We start from the raw sequence: 22,382 nt of genomic DNA, 5'->3' as shown, positions 1-22,382 counted from the left end.
CGAAAGTAGAAAAAAATAACTTCAAAAATTTCTCCAGGAATTCTTCTAATAACTGACCCAGATAATTCTTGAAAAACGAATTACTACATGAATTCTTCCAGAAAGCACTCTAGAAATTCCTCCAGGATATTCTTCAGAAATTTCTGCAAGAAATTCTTGAAGAAATTCCTGGAAGTATTATTGTAGGAATTCTTGAAGGAATTACTGAAAGAATTCTTCAAGGAATTCAAGAATTCTCCAAGGAATTCCTGGAGAAATTCCTAGAGAGATTCTTGGTGGTATTTTTGAAAGGAGTCTTGGAGGTATTCCTGAAGGAATTCATGGAAGGGAATTCTGGAAGGGATTGTTAGAGGAATCCTTGGCGGATGTCTTGGAAGAATTCCTGGAGGAATTTTTGGAGGATTTCCTGATGGATTTTTTTGAAGAATTCCTGCAGGAATTCTTGGAGGAATTCCTAGGGGATTTCTGTGGGCATTTCTGGTGAAATTTCTGAAGGAGCCCTAGAGGTATTCCTAGATGAATTTATAAAGAAATCTCGGGCCAAATTTCTGGAGGAATTTTTGTCAGAACAGAGGTCTTGGAGAAATTCTTTTTAGAGTTCCTGTCGGAAGGAATTTCTGGAGAAATTCTTGGACGGATTCTTGGAGGAATTCTGAGTAGAAGTTCTGGAGAAATTCCTTTTAAAAAACCTAGAGAAATTTTTGGTGAATTTTTTGGAGGAATCCTTAGAAGAAGTCTCGGTGTAGTTCCTGTAGAATTCCATGAAGGAATCCCTGGAATTGTCCCAGAAGTATTTTCTTTAGGAATTACTGTAGGTTTTCTGAGGAATTTCGGAGGATTTTTTTGATGAATTCTTGAAGGAATTTCATGAAAAAAATCCCTGGAGGTATTTCAGGCGAAATTTCTGAAGGAATTATTGACAGAAGTCTTAGAGGGACCCATGGTGAAATTCTTGGGGAAGGGCCAGTAGGAATTTTGCCAGGAATTCCTGGAGGGATTCTTGGAGGAGGCAGATGTCATGGTGGAATTCCTGGAAGAATTCTTGAAGGAATTCCTGAAGATATTAAAAGAGGAATTTCTGGAGGACTTCCTGAAGGAATTTTCGGAGTAAATTCTGGAAGAATTTCTGGAAGATAGCCTGGTGTAATTTCAAGAAGAACTTATTAAAGAATTCCTGAAGGAGTAATTTCAGGAGGAGTTTTTAGCGTAATTCCTTAAAAAATTTTTGGAAGAATTTCTAAAAAAATCCCTGAAAAAATTCTCGGGCGAATCCTAGGAGTATTTTCTTGATGAATTCCTAAGGGTTTCCTGATTGATCCTGGAGGTATTTATGGAGGAATTTCTGGAGGAATTCTTGAAAAGATTTCCTGAACAATCTCGGAGAAAATTCCTGAAATAATTCTTGGAGGAATTCCTAAAGAAGTTTCAGGAGTAATTTTTGTAGAAATTCTTAGAAAAAATTATTCATGAATTGCTGGAGGAATCTCTGGAGAAATGACTGAAAATAATCTCGAATGATTCTCTGGGGTAATTTTTGGAAGAATTTCTGGAGTATTTCCTGCAGATTTCTGGAGAAATTATTTGAGGAATTTATGGACGAATTCTTTGAGCAATTTCCTGAGAAAATCTTTAAGGAATTTCTGGACGAATTCTTTGAGGAATTTCTGAAGAAATTCTTTGAGAAATTTCTGGGGAAATTCCTAGAGGAATTCATGGGGGGATTGCTGAAGAAATTCTTGGTGGAATTGCTAGAGGAATGCTTGATGAATTTATTGGCAGAAATCTTGGAAGAATTCCTGAAGAAATTCTTGGATAAATACCTAGGAAATTCTTTGAGGAAATCTTGGCAGAGTTTTTAAAGGAATATGTGGAGAAATTCTTGGAGAAATTTCTGGAGAGATTCTTGTAGAAATTTCTAGTAGAATTATTGGCAAAAAATCTTGGAATACCTAGAACGATTCTTTGAGGAATGATGAAAAAAAAAATACAAGAGTAGAGCTTTTAGAGTTTGAAGATCTTAATTCCAGAACAGTTTGGATGACCTTGATCACCAAGTGAATAATGCTAAGTTAACAAAATTACACTCTGAGGCTCTAAAATAGCATAGATTGTGGCGTGGAGCGGACCTGGTGTGATGGTTAGAACACTTGACTATCACGCCGAGGACCTGGGATCGAATCCCACTCCCGACAGACTCACAAAATGTGAGTTCTTCCTTCGGAAGGGAAGTAAAGCGTGGGTCCCGAGATGAACTAGCCTAGGGTTAAAAATCTCGTTAATAAAGATAAAAAAAAAATAGCATAGATTGTATTCCGCGAGCATTCGTTACAATCAAAATATCCTAAGATTTACAGATATTGTGACCAGAGATGCCTTCTATACAGACAAGATACTGGTTTTTTCAAATTTTGATACAGATTTCTCCAGAAAGCATTAAATTTGAAGATATTTTCCATATTTAATGAAAACTTTATAAATTGCTGCAAACACTTTGTTGAATTTAAGAAATTTGTGCAATTTTACACATGTTTTAAAGAAATAAATACCAGAAAAATTTAAAACCGACAAAAAAAGAACATTTTCATTTGTTTCTATTGAAATCTAGGTGTCTCTCGGTGTCTGCTATACCCTCAAATACAGCGATACATGATAATGTTATCTGGCATCTCTGATTGTGACTCATACTTAAAACTTTCATACTTTGTATTTCAGTGGACACCCAAATAGCAACACAGAGCTACTCGTAATATTATAACATACACAATCGTGATAGAATTATGCCAATAGAGTGAAGAGGAACAAGAGTAGATCCTGTAAACCTCGAAGTTCTCAATTCTAGAATAGTTCGGAATGCCTGGAATATTCGTACAATGAACGTACAAAAAGCATTACAGTTATGCACTGAGGCTCTATCAGCGTTATAGACTACATTCCACGAATATTTTTCACAGTCAAAGCATAATATATTATGTAGATATTGCAACTACCACAATAAAACATACAAAATATATCCACGTATTTTCGGCTACCTTTAAAACGAAGGAGGGTGCAAAGGGGAGGAGGTTCCATGCCTTTGTTAGCACAAATTCCCCTTGACTCCAGAGTAAAATATTAGAAAACAAAAAATATATTGCATTTCTACCAAAAGAAGATCGTCCCGAGTGTTTACTGGAATTCCTAGAACATCTCAGAACGAAGTCCTTAAGCAATTCCTGGAGGACTTAAATATACGGAATCATTACTGAATGAATTCCTTGATTATTTCCTGAACAAATTATAGAAAAATAAAACATGTAGGAATATTTGCAGGAGATCCAGAACGAACCTCTAGAGCAATTTCTGAATGAGTTTTAGAGTAACCTCTGGAGAATCACTGGATAAATCTCTGGTGTAGTTTTCCTAAAGGAGTTTTGAAGATGGCTGGAAGAATATCTGAAGTATCCCTCTAAGAACCTCTGGAATAATTCCAGACAAATTTCTGAAGGAATGTCTGGAGCAATTTCTGAATGAATTCTTACCCTAAGGGTAATTCTGGAGGAATTGTTGGAAGAATTGCTGGAGGATTCTACGAGCAGGGATGTCATGCAGATTTATCTGTATTATCCAGAATTTTGAATATCCGTACAGAGAACGTTTTTAATAAAATTCAAATTTTTGAGCTGCAGGGGCTAGCTTATATTTGTATGGGCTACAGATATTTTACTCAAATTTCGTATGGGATTCAGGTTTTTAAGAAGAGTGATACAGATGTTTCAAAAAACCATCAGGCATCCCTGCTCTTGAGTAATTCGAGGGGGAATTTCTAAAGAAATTCCTGGAGAAATTCCAAAAGAAATTGCTGTTGATATTTCTGGAAGAGTTCCAGGAGCAATTAGTGCAGAAATACCTGGGGTTTTTTCTGAAGGACTTCTTGAAGGAATTCCTGGAGAAGTCCCTTGAGAAATTCCTGGATGACACCTTGGAGGAATGCCAGGAGGAATACCTGGAGTAATCCCTAGAGGAAAGCCTGGAAGAATCCGTGTATAAATTCCCGGAGGAATCCCTAGAGGAAATTTTGGAGGATCTTCTAGAGTAATGTTTGAGGGATTCTTGAAGAAACCCCATGAGAAATCGCGGAAGCAATTCCATGAGAAATTCCTTAGGAAAACTTTTTTTTAACAAATTCTTGGAAGAATTTCTTTGGAAACCCTTGGAAAATGAAACTTCTGCAGGGTTTTTTGAAAATAGGTAGGCCACGGTGGACGGGTCACGTCATCAGGATGTCGGATAGCAACCCGACTAAAATGGATCTCGAGACGTGATGCGCAGCGAGCTAGGCGGGTCGACCAAGTGGAGGACGATCAGCGGACCCTACACAGAGTGCGGAATTGGAGACACACAGCCTTGGACCGAGTGGAATGGAGACGGCTACTATGTACAGCAGAGGCCACTCAGGCCTTAGTCTAATCGGCAAGGTAAGTACAGGATTTTTTGTACAAAATGATTAAGGAATATCTGGTAAAATTTTCTGAATCAATTCCTGGAAGAAATTTCTACAGAAATATTTCGAGTAATTCCAGATGGGATAATTGGAACAATTTGTAGTGGATTTCTTGAAGTTATATATGGAGAAATTCCCGAAGAAATCTCTAAAGAAATACCTAAAAAAACACTCCTTTTTTAGTTTCTTTTAATTCGTGAATTTAAACAAATTCTAATTCTTCACACTGAAAAAATGCCTAAAAGGATCTCTGGTAAAATTCCTTTGGGAATATTTGGAGGAATTCCTGAATCGATCGTCAAAAAAGCACTGGAGGAACCTCTAAATATACCTATCCAAGGAGAAATTCCCGAAGGATTGTCTGCTGAAATCCCTAGAGGAATTCTTGAAGGAATTTTTGGAGGAATTAATGCTGGCTTCACTGAAAGAAGCTTAGGGAAAATTTCTGGAGGAATTCGTCGATGCATTCTTGCAGAAATATCTGTAAAAAAATTCTGCAGGGATTGTGGAAGGAATTCCTGAAGCATTTCTTGGAACAAGTCCTGAAACAATCACTATTGGTACCCCCGCAAGACGTCCACGAAGGAATTCACGAAGGAATAATTCCTGGAGAAGTCCCTTGAGGAATTCCCAAAGAAATCACTAGATGAATTCCTGAAGTTGTCCCTAGAAAAATTCATAGAGAAATCCTAGAAATTTTTGCTCTTAGCATGACGTTTGTTTAATTGTATATTAGTGAAAATTCGAGAATTTTTAGCTATTACACTCAATGGCAGCATATGGTTCTAGAAAGTCCTTCTTTTCCCCTACCAATTCTGGCATATCTGTAAAATTTGGCATGTTGTTTTTGTATTCCACGAATAAAAATCACAAAATTTAGCCATTCAACCAAACTTATCATTTGGAAAAAAAAATATGATAAGATTGAAGTGGTGCTCTCAGAGAAATATGTTCTTGGGGATTTCGAGACAAAAGTTATATATTCTGATTAACCGACCGTATTTATTTATAACTTAATCATTTTACGTACGACCTGGTACAGATCGGCTTGGTTGATGGTTCACACCATCACACCAAGAATGACAAAAAGTTTCAGGCACCCGACTTCCTATGTATTGTTCTGTGCTTCTGGAAGAAGCTATGGAGAAATTGTTGAAGGTCTCTCTAAAAGAATGCCTGGAATTGCCATCTTTTACGAAGTCTTATTTCTTGCCGAAATCACTTGACTGACAGAATCGTATAGGCTTATCACATACAATAAATGACTTAATTTGGTTGGAAAGTACGGTATGGTAGGAATAAAGAGGGGTGCATCGTCATATAAGCGACCCAAAACATATATCTAGCAGGCAAGTACGAGTTAAACTGGATTTCATTGTCACACCGTCGATAAACATCCACATTTATGCATAAGAAATGCATATTTTAAGCGTAGTCGTATATATTTTTGAGCAGAAAATTTGAAACCATGTCATCGTACTTGTTTTAAAGCATTGATATTGATAATATCGGTAATTTTTCAAAATTAATAACGTTAATAACTAAAAACTTTGATAGTTTTTCAGCGTATTTTCTTAATATTTTTCCAAGTAACAGTATTTTCCCGAGTTTTATATTTTTAAAACAAGTACTGGGGTATCAGTTATCAATTGCAATTGAAAGATTCGATAATCTGAAATATTTTGGGTGATATTTAGTTTTTCATATGGGTGAGAATCAGATTTTCTTTTTGGGGTAACTTTGATAATGCCCTGAAAAACACATCAAATCTTAAAAAATGATCATAGATTGAAATTTTAGGAGTATGAACATGATGAGAGAAGCCTTGGAATATATCAGATAGAATTTTTATATCAAAACATTGACATAAAAATGTGTTTGTGGAGTACTGATTGAAAAACACAGTGAATTTATCATTATCTTTGTAAAAATATATGTGTAAAGGTACATCAACATATGATTACATGCTATTCATGGTGAGTTCTCTTATTTTTTTTGGGTTGTTTATTAATGTTTTATACTTTTAGGCGTTTATCCCAATTTACAAAATTGCTTCCATTTCGTAAAAACACACTTCGTTAAGAGATTGAAGACCAGATTTGGAATCTATTATGATGATTCTAACGAGAATAAGAGTCCATTAATTGAAAAAATAGTTGTAACGAAGTTCTATTAGCAGATTGTTTGAACGAACTGTTACAGTTTTGTTCATTGAATCAACTTAACTTATAAAATACTATGATAAACCCTTCCCACATTTTCACTACATGTTGAACAACATAGGTAACAGCGGTTATGAATTTTTAAATCCCACACCCAAATCGAAAATCAATAAAATACTCACGGCAAACCGAGCAGCTGTCCTCGTCGCTTCCGTCGCCGCACCCGTCCCGACCGGAGCACACAATGGCCGTGGAGCGACAATTTCCATTTCCGCACCGCATCGGGCAGTAGTTCCGGCTACGGCTGCTCGGTCCTGAAAGCAGCTTCACAAAGAAATTCGGTACCGATCGGGATCCGCACAGGTGCGGTGGCTCGTCGCTTCCGTCCCGGCACGAAACGATCGCATTGCAGTACTCGTACTCCGGCAGGCACTCGCCGCTGCGACACATGAACGTATGCTCCGGACATTTGCGTGACTTGCGGAAATCACAGCCGACTTCATCCTCTCCCTGAGGGCACTGGATTTTCCCGTCGCAAATACCGGCACGCGAAATGCACCGGCCACTCTTTTCGCACCGGAACGATAGCGCCGGACAGTTGGTGATGTTGGCTTTCAGCGAGAAGTTGCACTCTTCGTCGGAGGCGTCGCTGCAATCCGGACGGCCGTCGCATACGAAGAACCAACTGATGCAGATTCCACTCGAGCGGCACTGGAAAAGGAAAGGGATTATCAGTAGCTAGCAATTAAATAATTGGACCATTGGTCCCCTTCGCTGCAAAGAATAAATGAATGATTACGTTGAAAGGGAAATTGGCTTGAGATAAGAAATGAAATTATCAAATTTTTAATAGTTAGAACTCATCTAGAAATCCCTAGTGGAGCTCGTGCAAACATTTGTTTTTCTGGAGGAACTTAAAAAATCTTCTAACAGAATTTCGGAAGACTTATATTTTAAGTGTTTTGATGGAACCTTATGATTAAGGGCAAGGTTATTACTAGCTAAAGTAAAGAGAAATATCGCAGGAGCCTCAAGATGTGAACCTGACAGAATTTTAAGCTTAGTTCCAAGTCGAATCCTTGTACGGAATCAAAGGAGAATAGTTGGTAAAATACACAAAGGATAACTTTTGCAAGATTTTACTACCAAAAAATTGAATTTTTATTATTAATTTTAATAAAGAATTATTAATTTTAATAAGGAATTTTCGGAGGAGTATTATGTTGAAACTTGCTGCGCATGCATCGCTCCTACAAAGAGTGAGTATCTCAGCATATTCGACAGCATTCACTATTGTCTCACGCGAAAACAAAAACAATAGATGCGTGGGGTTTAGTGTTTAGTACCGTAATCCGGGGTCAAATTGATCACTTGAAAACAACTTTTGCAGATAACGTCAGTGGCAATTCAAATATTGCAAAAAAAATCCTGTAAAATCGGTACCCACACCCAGTGGATCTCTATGGAACCACGTGACAGAATTTTGTTCAACAAATTTAAACTTTAAGTTGAATAATTCCAAAAATCAAAAAATTGGAAATGCCACTTTAGGGCGAAATTGATCAGTACACAATTAAGCATCGATTGCTAACGAAAATTTCCTTCTTCGCTTAATTTTGCTCTTCTTAAATCAAACAACACGTTTTAAATGTAAAACTAGTGCAAAATTTAATTTTGAAATTTCCCCTAAACGCCTGAAGGTAGGATAGGCAATTTCATATGAAATAAGTGATTTCTATCACAATAAATGACTATTTCATCATTAATGAACTTTTTTCTTAACTATTTCGTGCTCTGACTAGCTACATAACTTCCTAACCAAGCCTCCTTAAAAATGTTGAAGCAGAGAATTTACGGGAAGTCCTATTAGCAATCGATGGTTTAGTAGCAATGATTTCAGCTAAATAAGAAATACATTGGAAATCCCTAAAATAATAAGGCAAAATGGCTTTTTTTTAAAATTAAAACCTACATTCATCTCTAGACATCTACGAACCAGATGACGTTAAAAGTTTAAGATCATTACGACGCTTAAGTATTCCTACTATGGAATTACAATATGTATAGTACCCGAATGATCAATTTGACCCCGGTTTACGGTATTGTGTTGTTCCTTGCTGTGCATGCATCGCTCCTATATAGAGTGAGTATCGCAGCATATTCGATCGCGTTCGCTATTGTCTCGCGCAAAACCAAAATAATAGATGCGCGAGCAGTTTGTTTTAGTATTGTGTTATTCCATGTTGTGTCATATGCATATGGTTTATTAATATGTCGTTTGTTGCGTTCAGTTCATTCCTGCGTAGAATGGTCTAAAAGTTTCTGCTCCCTGACGGGGTGGAGACGCGCGACAGGATTTCTTTTATTAGATATGTTTTCTTATAGAAAAGTGGTCGATTGTGCGCGACAGTTAGTGTTTATTGATCCATTGTCAAATCATATCACCAACCATAGGTTACTCCCAGACTGACAATGTACCCTCCTACCCTACTAATAAAAATTCTTTCCTGAGACAAACGTGGAGATATAATAACGTTTGTCTTACTAACATTCCCTCTCATCCTCGATGACCGTAAGGACGTGGCTGGTGCCGTTATTGACCTTACTAAAGTAGAGAGCTCTGGAACTGTGTACATTGAGAAAAGTAAGCTTAGCCCTGTTCATTGGTTCTTTGTGCAATTTCGATTGCTCTGGTCAAGCACGGAGTAGCAACTACGAATTGTGCGGTCATCTATGCTCATGCTCATGCATTAATTAAGAAGGAATTTTCAGTGGATTTTTCAGAATAAATGTTGTCGTTTTAATCGATATTTAAAGCTGTTAGTACACAGGGTCAAATATTTGTCCAAAAGAAACCAATGCTAAAACATCTTGTTTGACTCGATATAATTTTCATTAGGGTCAAACTGATGTTGTTTCTGTTGAGTGACCAGCCTCTTGCACTCACTATGCTTAACAACCCTGTGAGCTGTGTTGCCCCTACCTTGCGGTGACACCACTGCCGAGAAAAAGTTAACGTTAACAATTCTTCCGTTTTTCATTCCATGTATTTCTTCTTTTGAATAAACACGTTTTCCTTTTGTTAAGAGTAACTTTCGTCGGTCTTGTCGGGTTTCCTTGTTGGGCCATCTGAATACCACTTCAGTTTCTTCAGTTCTTTTCTTGTAAAATATTTGACCCTGTGTACTACTGGCCTAAGGAAGACGCCCAAAAAGTCTTCCATCCGAATGATTTGCCATTTATTAGAACAAGGATCTCAGGATTCGAAATGACGAAATTTTTTAGAGTTTATCAAAAAAAAAAGAAACGGTGAAACAACCAAAGCATCCACAGAAAATTACTGGGAACTAAGGAATGTAATCTGCTGAGCCGAATTTCTCAGTGCTTTTTCCAAACACTCTTACACAATCATAATAGATTGGGTCCCTTATTGCTCGATTCCGGGCTATGAGAAAGCGGAACCTTTGGCTAAGAGCACTAAAGAAAGCGATATTTACTGGCGTCAAATCGCCTTTGACGGCTTTTTTTTTTTTTGTATTGATCCTTCAGAAGACCTTGATCTGCTAGCAACACAAATGGAGAGATGGAAAGACGGGTAGATTGGGTAGATCGTTACATCATCCCACATGTGTCGATGAAGCCGTGGTTTAAGAGGTTAGATTTAAGCCGCGATTTCATTCAAGAAATGTGTCGGCTGATGTTCAATCACTACTTATTTAACGCACATACATTCCGTATTGTGCTCTCGGAAAGCAATCTATGTCTGCGGCGTGGCTTACCAGGAAATCGAATAAGTCGTGTGGAAATTCGATGAGCATCGTGAGGCCAGATCTGAGCTATAGAAACTCTTCGGGTCAAAGGAAAACAACAGAAGTTACAAAAGTGTTGGAGTACATGAATCTTATTTATTTCTTTAGGAAACGTGTTGATGTTACCCAGACAACCAGGAATCACATAAAGATGCAGCACGCATAACATCTTGAAAAGTAAAAAAAACGTCTTTCTAATGTTTTATTGCGTATGAATTGTAGCGGCCACACTGAAAATATATTTTGTTTCATTGTACGAAATCGCTCGTCATGTTTACAAATGCCATTCGTTGTTTTCTGCAACGAAAAGCTTCGTAATGTAGGGGTGGTGGGGGTAAAGTGGACAACCTAAGCATTTTGGTCGTTTCCCACGGAAATGCGGCAAAATCCATCTGCTTTTCCGAGTAACATGGAAGGTAATGATATACTCTAGAAATCTTGTAAGGGGTTGCATTTAAAAATATTGTTTTCTTTGATTATTTTCTTCACCAAATCGTGCATCAAAATAGCGTAAAAAAATTGGTGGGGGTAAAATGGACAATCGATGGGGTAAAATGAACAAGTCGTTAAAAGTTATATAACAGCATATTGTTGCTATGTTTTTAAATACAAACTATCAAATTTCATACGATACCTTTATTTTGTTGTTTTCAAACTTTTAATACAAACTTTGAAACACACTTAAATAATTATTGTAAAAATAGTGTAAAAAACAAGCACTGTTTTGGATGAAAATTATATTTTGTTGATATAATATATATTTTATAACTTTTTACTTCAACTATCTCACGATAGGTATGACGGCTGATGATTCTGAAGTTTGCAAAAATAAAAATGAAATTTTGGTGAAATTTGAACCGATTGTCCATTTTACCCCAACAGTCTGATTTTGTTAAAAAAAATTTCAAAACTTTTTTTTTATCCAAAACTTAATTTTTTTTTTCGATCAAATATATTCTTCTACGTGGACTTTATTGGTTTAGGGTGTAAAACTTGTAATAATTTGAAAATAAATTACGAGAAAACCTTAGCAATTATAAGCAGATTTTACATCATTTCCTATTTTTCACGTGATTTTTAAAGTTTTTGTCATCTTGAAGAGGTTTATTTGATTTTGATGTTCAAGATCAGCAAAAGTATAATGATTCATGCTTAGGCATTAGCTTCAATCTTTCTAGGTTTAATCACCGCATGACTTTATCATAATTGAATTTTATTGGCTTTTCTCGGTGAACTTAATACTACTCAAAGAAGGAGGGAGTAACGAAAGTAATGAAAGAAACGGTGGATAGAATCGCAAGTGTGCGACGAGAGAAATTGAATAGAAGTTGAAAATTAACAGAGGGCCATAATTGAACAACACAATCACAACGACGACCCCTTTGCCTAACGCTCTCGTGTTGAACGGCTAGGTACTAGTAGTTTGATGATGACTACTAGCCCTAGACAGGCAAAAAGATCGTGGTTGTGATCTGTTAAATGTTGTTCGGCTTTGCTTTCGGTTCTATCGATCTGTGACACTTGTTCAGAGATTCATATCGAGCGAACGTTACTTATTTGATTTTCGCGTTTTCATCTCGTATGCTCCTATTGTGTCCAAATGATCTTATTCGAACCGAGTTTCATTCTTTCTTGCCAACTGGATTTTACTTTCTAGGTTTAATCACCGCATGACTTTATCATAATTGAATTTTATTGGCTTTTCTCGGTGAACTTAATACTACTCAAAGAAGGAGGGAGTAACGAAAGTAATGAAAGAAACGGTGGATAGAATCGCAAGTGTGCGACGAGAGCCAATAAAATTCAATTATGATAAAGTCATGCGGTGATTAAACCTAGAAAGTAAAATCCAGTTGGCAAGAAAGAATGAAACTCGGTTCGAATAAGATCATTTGGACACAATAGGAGCATACGAGATGAAAACGCGAAAATCAAATAAGTAACGTTCGCTCGATATGAATCTCTGAACAAGTGTCACAGATCGATAGAACCGAAAGCAAAGCCGAACAACATTTAACAGATCACAACCACGATCTTTTTGCCTGTCTAGGGCTAGTAGTCATCATCAAACTACTAGTACCTAGCCGTTCAACACGAGAGCGTTAGGCAAAGGGGTCGTCGTTGTGATTGTGTTGTTCAATTATGGCCCTCTGTTAATTTTCAACTTCTATTCAATTTCTCTCGTCGCACACTTGCGATTCTATCCACCGTTTCTTTCATTACTTTCGTTACTCCCTCCTTCTTTGAGTAGTATTAAGTTCACCGAGAAAAGCCAATAAAATTCAATTATGATTAGCTTCAATCGTTGAAACATTTTGAAAAACAATAAAAGCCATGAAACTGTACCCTGTCCATTTTACCGCACCTGTCTACTTTACCCCCACCACCCCTACATGTGTTCTTTTCGTACAAAATTGCTCCGACACATTTTTCTGTCTCTTTTTTTGTCGGAATGACATTAAACATGCTTAAAAAAAATACCACACGTTCGTCCACTTGGATTTCACAGGTTTCGAATCACTTATCTTCTGATTGATACCTACCAGTGCTAACCACCCAACTGTGGGCGCTTGCTGAAACTATCCGAAAACAACAAGAACGCTTTCCACTTTGGTTCTGTTTATAAATAACTTTTACTTCCAACCGAGAGCATGTTTCCTTTCCTCTACTCGCACACGCACCGTCATATGAGCATGGAAACTGGCTGCTTTGTTTTCTCTGCGATCCAATCAATGATCAGAGATGACTGCAAAACTTTGTTGCATTCTATTGCGATTTTTTTTTCGACTTAGACTTTGATGCGATAAATTTCGTCGTACTCATATTTCGCTTTCGATTTCGCTGTCAATCTCAGTCGCAGGGCTCTTGCAACTCGCCCGATAATGTGACAGTTTTCGCCGGCCGTCTCAATATTTACCATTAAGGTCTTTTGTTCTCGGTCCACCAGCTGGTCATGTTTACACAACAAAACCAGCTGGTTCACCGATGTTTACGTTCATCGTTATTGTTCTCGGCTACCAGCTGTTTATGTTTTCATAACAAAATCAGCTGGTTTCGCCTGAATCGGGGAAAGAAGGCGAAAATGTGTCATAAATGTTAGGTTAGTACCATATTAGGGCGAGATCAATTTCGTCGCCAAAGTCTGATTATTCGTAAAAAATACAATACGAAGCAAAATTTTCTTTTTACGCATGGTTAGTAAAAAACGTTTGACATTTGTATGTTTTGTTTTATTCTACACAGCTGGAGCTAAAGTCTACGAATGAGCAAGTTGACCGCGTGTCGGATTCGTGATTTCGTACATGATACTACTCCATTTGTATTGTTTCAGCATGGTGGTACGAATGGACCGTATATTATACACAAATTGCTTTCAATTTACGAAAACTAGTTTTACGGAACATATTCGTTGAGGTTTAGCGAAAGAATATTCTGAGTGCATGGGCCTGCTCGGAGTGTGCTTCTTTTTTTTTAAGGTGAAACATCAAGAAATCCCATTGCAATTTTTCGTACAAACTTTAGAGGCACAAATCGGTCGAACGAAGCATATACCTAATCAAACCGCACCTGGATTGGCTCACTTGCAAAAAGAGGCAGCTTTTCCAAATCGAGCGTATTTGTTTACGTATTTTTAAGATTGGAGCTCTTGAAAACGTTAGTAGGGGTCCAAGTCGGCCATTGTGGCAGCCATATTTGTATTCTCTGATGTTCCTCCTTAAGCGCCACCTCCTACTAGAACCAGTCGTCGTGCTCTACGATTCCCAGCTTGATAGTAACCGAAAGGTCAGCCTGTGAATAATCAACAATGCGCGGGAACAAGTGAGCAGACTCATCATGCAAGGACTTTACTTCAATATCGGAAGCCATACGGACCAACAAATTCCCTGAAACGACCGATATCCCAGAACTCAAACCTTATCCTGTTCTCATCACTGGCAAACTTCCCAACCACGTCAGTTCCATCCTGTTTTGGAAGACAGACTTAATATCGGAATAACAAATTATCACGAAACGTGAAACGTACTTTAGACTTTTTTAACACTCACTAACTAACACATGTTTTTAGGAGAAGGACTGCATCGTAAACGTTAATTCAATTGAATAACCGAGGATATTCATTAATGGAATCAATTTGATAATCTTTTACATTTCTACGGTCTTCCCCTTCTCAAACTATGACCCTATCTTGTGCGGTTGTGGTCTACACTAGCACTTTTGTGTGTTTGTGTGTGCTAATCGGGTTTGATTTGCAAAGTATCTTGGAACGTATACTCACATTAAGATAAACATGTCACAGTTTTCGAATTACTTGGCATCTTCAACCACTCATCAGAATACCTAATTCTACTAGGGTATGTGTACCATCAGTAATCTCACGCTCCAATATCCATCCTATTCGAGAACAAGCAATTACTGCACCGATTGATGCCGTTCTTTTTATTTTCATGGGTGCTCACTTCTAACAAAAAATACAAAAATAAGAAACAAAACAAACAGCGCTTCAATCCTTTGTTTTTCGTAGGATGAAAATGGGAGCCACATGCTTAACCTTCACGTACCCGACCCCCGACAAAATGCTGGCATGTCGTAAATTTTCATCCGATTTTTTTGAAGTTGCCCTCAATCGATCATAAATTGGTGCTAGTTTATTATACTCAAGTGGCCATGTAATATCCACAATCATTCCGGAGATATTCCGGATTGTACTGGGGTCAGGGGGTAAGGGAGGGTTGTGTTTTGCCAAACGGCTTAAAGTGATTATTTTATATATTATTGTGTTTAAGAGGCCCCCGCGGAACCTGTTCCAGGTGTTCCGGAACGGCCACATCAGTTGATGCAGATTTCAGTCATTTTTTTCTGCCCCATTCTCTCGAAATCATGAAGATGACACGTCGCACGGCATGTTTTGATTGCAAATCAGAAATGTCCCCAAAGACACCCCATGGAACCTACGCTAGATGTTCCGGGGTGGCCATATTAGTTGATACAGACTTCAATCTATCGTTTCCGACTCAGGCATTCGAAATCATGAAGATTGATATGTCGCTCGGCATGCTTAGGTGAAAATCCAGAAGTGCCCCCAAAGAGGCTCTGCGGAACCTGGTTACGGGGATCCGGACGGGTCCATTTATTCAAATCTGGTTATTGCAGTTGTTTCACTGTTCGCAGTAAAAAAAAATCGCTGAAAATCGATGGTGCAAACACAATAACACACGAAGTAATCGCTTTTAGCCATTTTGGCAACCCCATGACCCCAGCACCATCCGGAATATCCCGAAATGGTTCCGGATATTGCATGGCCACTCGAGTATAATACACAAGCACCAATTTATGATCGATTGAGGGCGACTTCAAAAAAGTCGGATGAAAATTGACGAAATGCCAGCATTTTGAAAATGAGTTGTCGGGGGTCGGTACGTGAAGGTTAATAAGGGAACTAATACCCTAGCTAAACTAGTGTTCTTTGTCCGAATTGAAAATTCCGCGGACACGAGTTGAACCGTGACAGTATGGTTATTTACATATGTGACGAGTTGCAAAAAGTTGATTTTCTTTTCAGCACGAGTCGTAGGGTATGTGTGCCATCAGTAATCTCACGCTCCCATGTTCATCCTATTCGAAAACAAGCGATTACGGCACCGATTGATTCCGTTCTTTTTGTTTTCATGGGTGCTCACTTCTAACAAAAAAAAAAAACAAAAATAAGAAACAAAACAAACTGCGACTCAATCCTTTGTTTTCCGTGGGATGAAAATGGGAGCCACATGCTTAATAAGGAAACCAATACCCTACATTTATCCAACGAGGCTTGTCGAGAGACAAGACTAAGAGTGGTTCTTCCAAATCAGGGATAACAATAATTCGACACTGATTTTTCATTTGGGCTTAACTGACATTTTGAAATTCTCTTCATCGATCCTCTCTTTGTGTTATCACAGAATGTGTATTGAGTTTTCCAAAGATTTTTTGGTTGACATGAGAAGAAGACGCCTACATGTTGGTATAGAAACAAAAAGAATATTTTTGCCTTTCTCGTACACCAAGGTGTACCGAAAGGCTATATGTTCACTCCAAAAACGAAAATTTGATAGAGCCTCCGGAGGGGTCAAGTCTTATATACCAATCGACTCAGCTCGACGAATTGAGGTGATGTCTGTGTGTGTGTATGTGTGTGTGTGTATGTGTGTGTACAAAAAAACTCACATCACTTTTTGGCAGTAAACCTCATCCGATTTCAATGACCGACGGTTCATTCGACGCGGAATCCGGTCCCATTGTTTCCTATTGAAAATGGTTCGGATCGGTTCAGCCGTTCCGGAGATATGGCCATTTAGGTGTTCCGGAACGGTACCCCAGGAAGGGACCAGATATGAAAATGCATCAAACCTATGCATGCGACACATCAAACCACGGCATTTTCGATAACCTGATGAGCGGTAAGCAGAAAAATAGTCTAAGACCATATCTGAACCGGTAGTGTTCCGGAACCGGTTCCGGGTGTCCCGCCGGAAGTGGCAAATATCAAAGTGAACCAAACCCATGCATGAGACACATCAAACCACGGCATTTTCGATAACCTGATGAGCGGTAAGCAGGAAAATAGTCTCAGACCATATCTGAACCGGTAGTGTTCCCGAACCGGTTCTGGGCGTCCCGCTGTAAGTGGCCAAATATACAATTGTACCAAACCCATGCAAGCGACACAGCAAACCACGGCATTTTAGATGACCTGATGGGCAATGAGCAGGAAAATCATCTCAGACCATATCTGAACCGGCAGTGTTCCGGAACCGGTTCTAGTCGTCCCGCTGGAAGTGGCCAAATATACAAGTGAACCAAACCCATGCATGCGACACATCAAACCACGGCATTTTCGATAACCTGATGAGCGGTAAGCAGAAAAATAGTCTCAGATCATATCTGAACCGGTAGTGTTCCGAAACCGGTTCTAGGCGTCCCGCTGGAAGTGGCCAAATATACAATTGAACCAAACCCATACATGCGACACATCAAACCACGGCATTTTCGATGATCTGATGGATAATGAGCAGGAAAATCATCTCAGACCATACCCGAACCGGTAGTGTTCCGGAACCGGTTCTAGGTGTCCCGCTGGAAGTGGCCAAATATACAATTGACCCAAACCCATACATGCGACACATCAAACCACGGCATTTTCGATGACCTGACGGACAATGAGCAGGAAAACCATCTCAGATCATATCTGAACCAGTAGTGTTCCGGAACCCGTTCCGGGGTTCCCGCCGAAGTGGTTAAATCTGAAAGAGAAGCAAACCCGTACATGCGTCACATCAAATAGCGACTTTTTAGATTACCTAATGAACGGTCAGCAAGTGTTTCGGAATCGGTTTTGAATGGCCGGAAGAGGCCAAATGTAAAAGTGAACCAAATCCAGGCATGTGACACATCAAATCGTGGCTTTTTCGATAACCTGATGAATAGTTAGCTAGAAAATAGCCTTACGTCACTGGTAGTGGTCCGGAATTGGTTCAGAGAGTCCCGTCGAAATTGTCAAACCCTGCATGTGACACCTTCAATTTGCAGCGTTTTTGGTTAACCGATGAGCAAATAACAAGACAATAATGTTAGACTATATTTGGTTCAGCCGGTAGTTACCCGGAATCAGATCCGGGTAGTAGAATGTAAAATATAACCAAACCCATGGATGCGGTGTATCAAATCACGACCAGTCTTGTAAACATTCGACACTTTTCACTACCTTCATTTCGTTGCCGCAGTCGGGTGTCAGTCGGCTTTGTTACATTCGGGCGCTATCGTTACCTCTTACCTGCACACAACACGAGCAGTAGAACGAAGACTGATCACGACTTATCGACAACCTGATGGAAAGATAGGGTCAGACCACATTAGATTCCCGGTAGTGTTGCGGGTTCAGCTGTGGCTTCGAAAGTGGTTAGAAGTAAAAGTGAAGCAAACCCATTCATGCGATATATCAAATCGCGGTGATTAGGTAAAGGTGAATAAATAGCAATAAAATATTCTCAGACCATAATTGGGACAACTGGTAGTGTCATGGTCCATGACTCATGGAATCAGATCCGGCTATCCCACCGGAAATTACCAAGTATAAAAATGAACCAAACCCATACATACAACACATCAGATCGCATATTTTTTGATAATCTAATGAACGGTTAGCAAGAAAATAGCCTCAGATCACATTAGAGACTAGCTGTTGTGTAGCAGAACCAACGTTCATGAGAAAAATTAAATCGTGGCTTTGTTTAATGGCCTGATAAACATTAGGTATGAACAACAGTGGCGAATAGGTCTAAGTTCTCATATATGAGAACAAAATATAGACAAAACTAAAGCGATCTCATCAAATCGTACCATTTCAGATTCCTAAGGTGTAAATTTATAGCAGGATTGGTCAACGTTGAATGGAAAAATAAGAATTTGATCGCGTAAACAGAAGATGGTGGCTGTTTTAAGGAATTTTGAGCTCTAAAACTATGTAAAATAAGTGTATTTGGTATGAGAAATTTGTTTGGAGTCCACCAGAGTATCCAAAATAGCGGTCCAAAGTCCAAGATAATGGCCCAGTATTCAAGTTAGTGCCTATTTTATAGGATTTTTAATTCTTGCATTATGGGCATATTTTGTATGAAAATATGTCCAGAATTCAAAATTTGTAATCAGAAAACCCAAGCTGTGCGCTGTTTCATAGGGTCTGCAATATGACTATAGTTTGAATGGGGAAGAATGCCGGTCTTCGTCCAAAACTGGTAACCAGAAAATCACAAACGACATGCCAAAATTCAATACGGCGACTATTTTATGTAATTTTAGGTGCAGAGTCCAAAAATAAATACCAGAACATCCAAGATGGTGTCTCAATGTTCAAGATGGCGGTTAGTTTAGTTGGGGTAGATATCCGGAGTCATAAAATGATGACCGGAAAATCTAAAATGACGTTTCAAAATTTTTCGGCTTCATGACACTTGTTTGGTTTGAGTTTTGGATCGTTGTCTTATATTTTCTGAATATTGGATGTTATGCTAATATAAAATGTATCCATATTGAGTAGATTTAGCAAGCAGTTTTCATTTTGTATTTATGCCAATGTCATCTACATGTCGCTCGAGTTTTGTTGAAAGGATATTTTAAAGCACGAGGAAGGCACTATCACCGCTAGGTGGATTAATTAGGGTTTTTTTTTTTATCTTATTGAAAAGAATAATGATTTTGTTTATTTTGATCAAGTTATTAGCGAAAAAGAGAGTCGACGAAGAGAAATCGATCACATCAGTTAGGCCCTTATGAAAAATCATTGTCGAATTGTTTTGTTTTGTTTGGAAAAGAGTGCTGGAGAGCTTAGGTTGGGCAATTTGTATGGAAATTGCACTTGGTTGCGCTTCGTCCCGAAAGGGTTATGGAGCTTATTATGTGTTGCTGAAACAAACATTTTTTTTCATTAAGATTTGAATAGCTTCATTGCAGAACAGTTTGGAACACCTGGAATATCCCAAGATATGAAAAACTATTCCATATTTATAAATTGAGATTGAGTTCACTTTTATCAAGTGGATACAGCCATTTTCTTTCTTATGATCCCTCTATGAATTCTGATTTGATTTCTCAAAAAATAAAATAACAATTCATTGATTTGCACCATCAAACTGTTATCATTCCAATCCTATGTTACTCAAATCAGCTGAACAAATCAACTTCACAAACCTGAAACGTTCCCGGCGAGCACCCGGTACTGGCAGCGTTGCATGTATTCTCCGTCGCCGTTGGTGGCTGCTGCTGGGAATGAGCACAGTCGCACCTGCCCTGCTCGTTGCAGTAGGTGTACGGATCAGCCAACTGGCACTGTCGATTGTTGATGCAAGCCAATCCCAGCGAGATGGGCCCATCGCCAAGATCAACACGTGTCCGAATGCCTGCGTTTGGAGGGAAAAGTGCATTGGAGAAGATGAATTTGGTTAGTGTTGATGTAAGAGAGGAACTTGAACTCTCCCTCTCTTAGTTCAACAAGCATGCAAAGGCAGAGCTTACGAAAAGCTTCACCTACCTTGGTGCTTAACTCTGATGCTGCCCTCTGTGCTCGGAGTGGGTGCAACAGTGGTGGTCGTTGTAGTACTAGTTGTCGTCGGTTTTGGTGTGGTACTAGTCGTCCAGCGCTCGGTTGTCGTCGTGGTCGTTGGATCAGCTTCGGCTAGAAGCGTGGCGACCGTTGTCGACACAGGAGCTTCCGGTTCCATCACTGTTGTTCGGCTGGCCAACCGAACCATGGTTGGTGTGGTTTGCTCAACGATGGCCGCATCAACTTCATTTTCAGTATCTTGCTTTTTGGTGAGAGATTCTGGGGTAGTTTCGTCAACCTTCGTTGTATGTTCTTTGTTAAATTGAAACTCAGTAGTGGAGTAGATTTCAGAGGTATCGTTTGTGGCTTCGTAATTTTCTTGACTGGTTTTCGGAGTAGACTCGTCCTCACCTTCAATTATGTTTGAATGATCCTCGCCGGATATATGATTGTGTTTCTCCAATAGTTCCACCTGTTGGGGGTATTCATGTGTACTTTGATAAGTTTGATAGTAGCCATCCGATTCTTCTCCATCGTGACTTGCATTCTCATAGCTCTCAAAGCTTTCACTACTTGGTCCTGCAGTCGACACATCTGAAGAATACTGGTCGTAATCAGTGGACTCCTGATACGAAGTCGTTTCTCCCGTATCCTCTTCAACCTTGTTCTGATAGTTTTCCTCTGCTTCTTGTTCCATGGTGGTGTACTTTTCAGTATTTTCAAACATTTGCATATCAGATGTGCTCTTAGAATCATCATAGGACACACTTTCTTCGCTGGTCGCATACTCATCGTAGCTGCCACTGGCCGTCGTACTCTCCTCACCCTCCTCGCTAGTCTGTTCTACTTGAACCACCTCTTCGGCTTGTTCCATCACCTGTTGCTGCTGCTTCTGATCCTCAGCAGGTTGTACTTTAGTAACGAACTCTTCAACTACAACAGAATCATCCTCGGTAGTACTAGTTACAATCACCTCACTTGGTTCCGGTTTCTGTTGTTGAGGTTTGGCAACGGGGGGCAACTCTTCAGTGGTAACATCTGCCACGATGGGAACCGCAGCGGATGACGATTCCACCACACAGGTTGGACCCACTTGGCGAGCCGGGGACGTGCATTGACACCGGCCGAACAGATTTGGTATTAGAAAGTCGCAGTGGCTCTCTTTGTCCCACATGCGGCAGTGCGCGTGACTGTAGCATACCGTTCCCGGCTGGGCGGCTGGAAGGAAAGAAGAGGGTACACACATATAGCATTGGACGACAATTTGTGTAGATGACACGAGTGGAAATCATGATGGAATACGGTTAATCATCAATTTATGGGAACCCTTTGGCGGCTTCGCTTCCGGTTTGGGGCACCGGGCTACGTGAAATTATTACCGATGGGTACATTCACTTCGTTCACCGAACTAATAACCGGCCTTGTTCGATGATAACCCTCACCCCGATTAAATCATACAAATCGACACTGATTCTTCATTAGGGCCTAACTGACATTTTCGATTTCTCTTCATCGATCCTCTCTTTGTGTTATTACGGAAAGTGTATTAAATTTTCCAAAGATTTTTTTGTTGAAATGCGAAGACAACGACTACATCTTGCTCTAGGAACAAAAAGAATAATGATTTTGTTTGTTTAGATCACGTTATTAGCGAAAGAGAGAGTCGACGAAGAGAAATCGATTAAGTCAGTTAGGCCCTTAAGAAAAATTATTGTCGAAATTCCTCTTTCGATGGCTCAGCTATAAAGTGAATATATAGTGGGTTCAACATGATGTAATTTTACATAGAGTGCATCAAAAAATCATTGACTTGATTGGTTAATATTCCGCGAAGCTAGAACTATTCTCGTAAAACA

General features: G+C 39.1%; 1 protein-coding gene across 1 annotated transcript in view; it reads right to left on the bottom strand.

Annotated features, from left to right (window-relative positions):
- LOC109418925 (uncharacterized) overlaps positions 1 to 22,382 on the bottom strand; it is a 276,024-nt gene that overhangs the window by 3,870 nt on the left and 249,772 nt on the right. The window contains exons 4-6 of the mRNA XM_062853978.1: positions 20,515 to 21,744; positions 20,175 to 20,383; positions 6,825 to 7,353 (exon numbers count right to left, since the gene is read on the bottom strand). Coding sequence (XP_062709962.1) covers positions 6,825 to 7,353; positions 20,175 to 20,383; positions 20,515 to 21,744 — 1,968 coding nt within the window. The remainder of the gene's footprint in view (positions 1 to 6,824; positions 7,354 to 20,174; positions 20,384 to 20,514; positions 21,745 to 22,382) is intronic.

The sequence above is a fragment of the Aedes albopictus genome, chromosome 2 (genome assembly GCF_035046485.1).
Source record: "Aedes albopictus strain Foshan chromosome 2, AalbF5, whole genome shotgun sequence".
NCBI classification, from domain to species: domain Eukaryota; kingdom Metazoa; phylum Arthropoda; class Insecta; order Diptera; family Culicidae; genus Aedes; species Aedes albopictus.
Note: the sequence above shows the minus strand (reverse complement) of the source record. Positions and strands in the feature narration are given on the sequence as shown.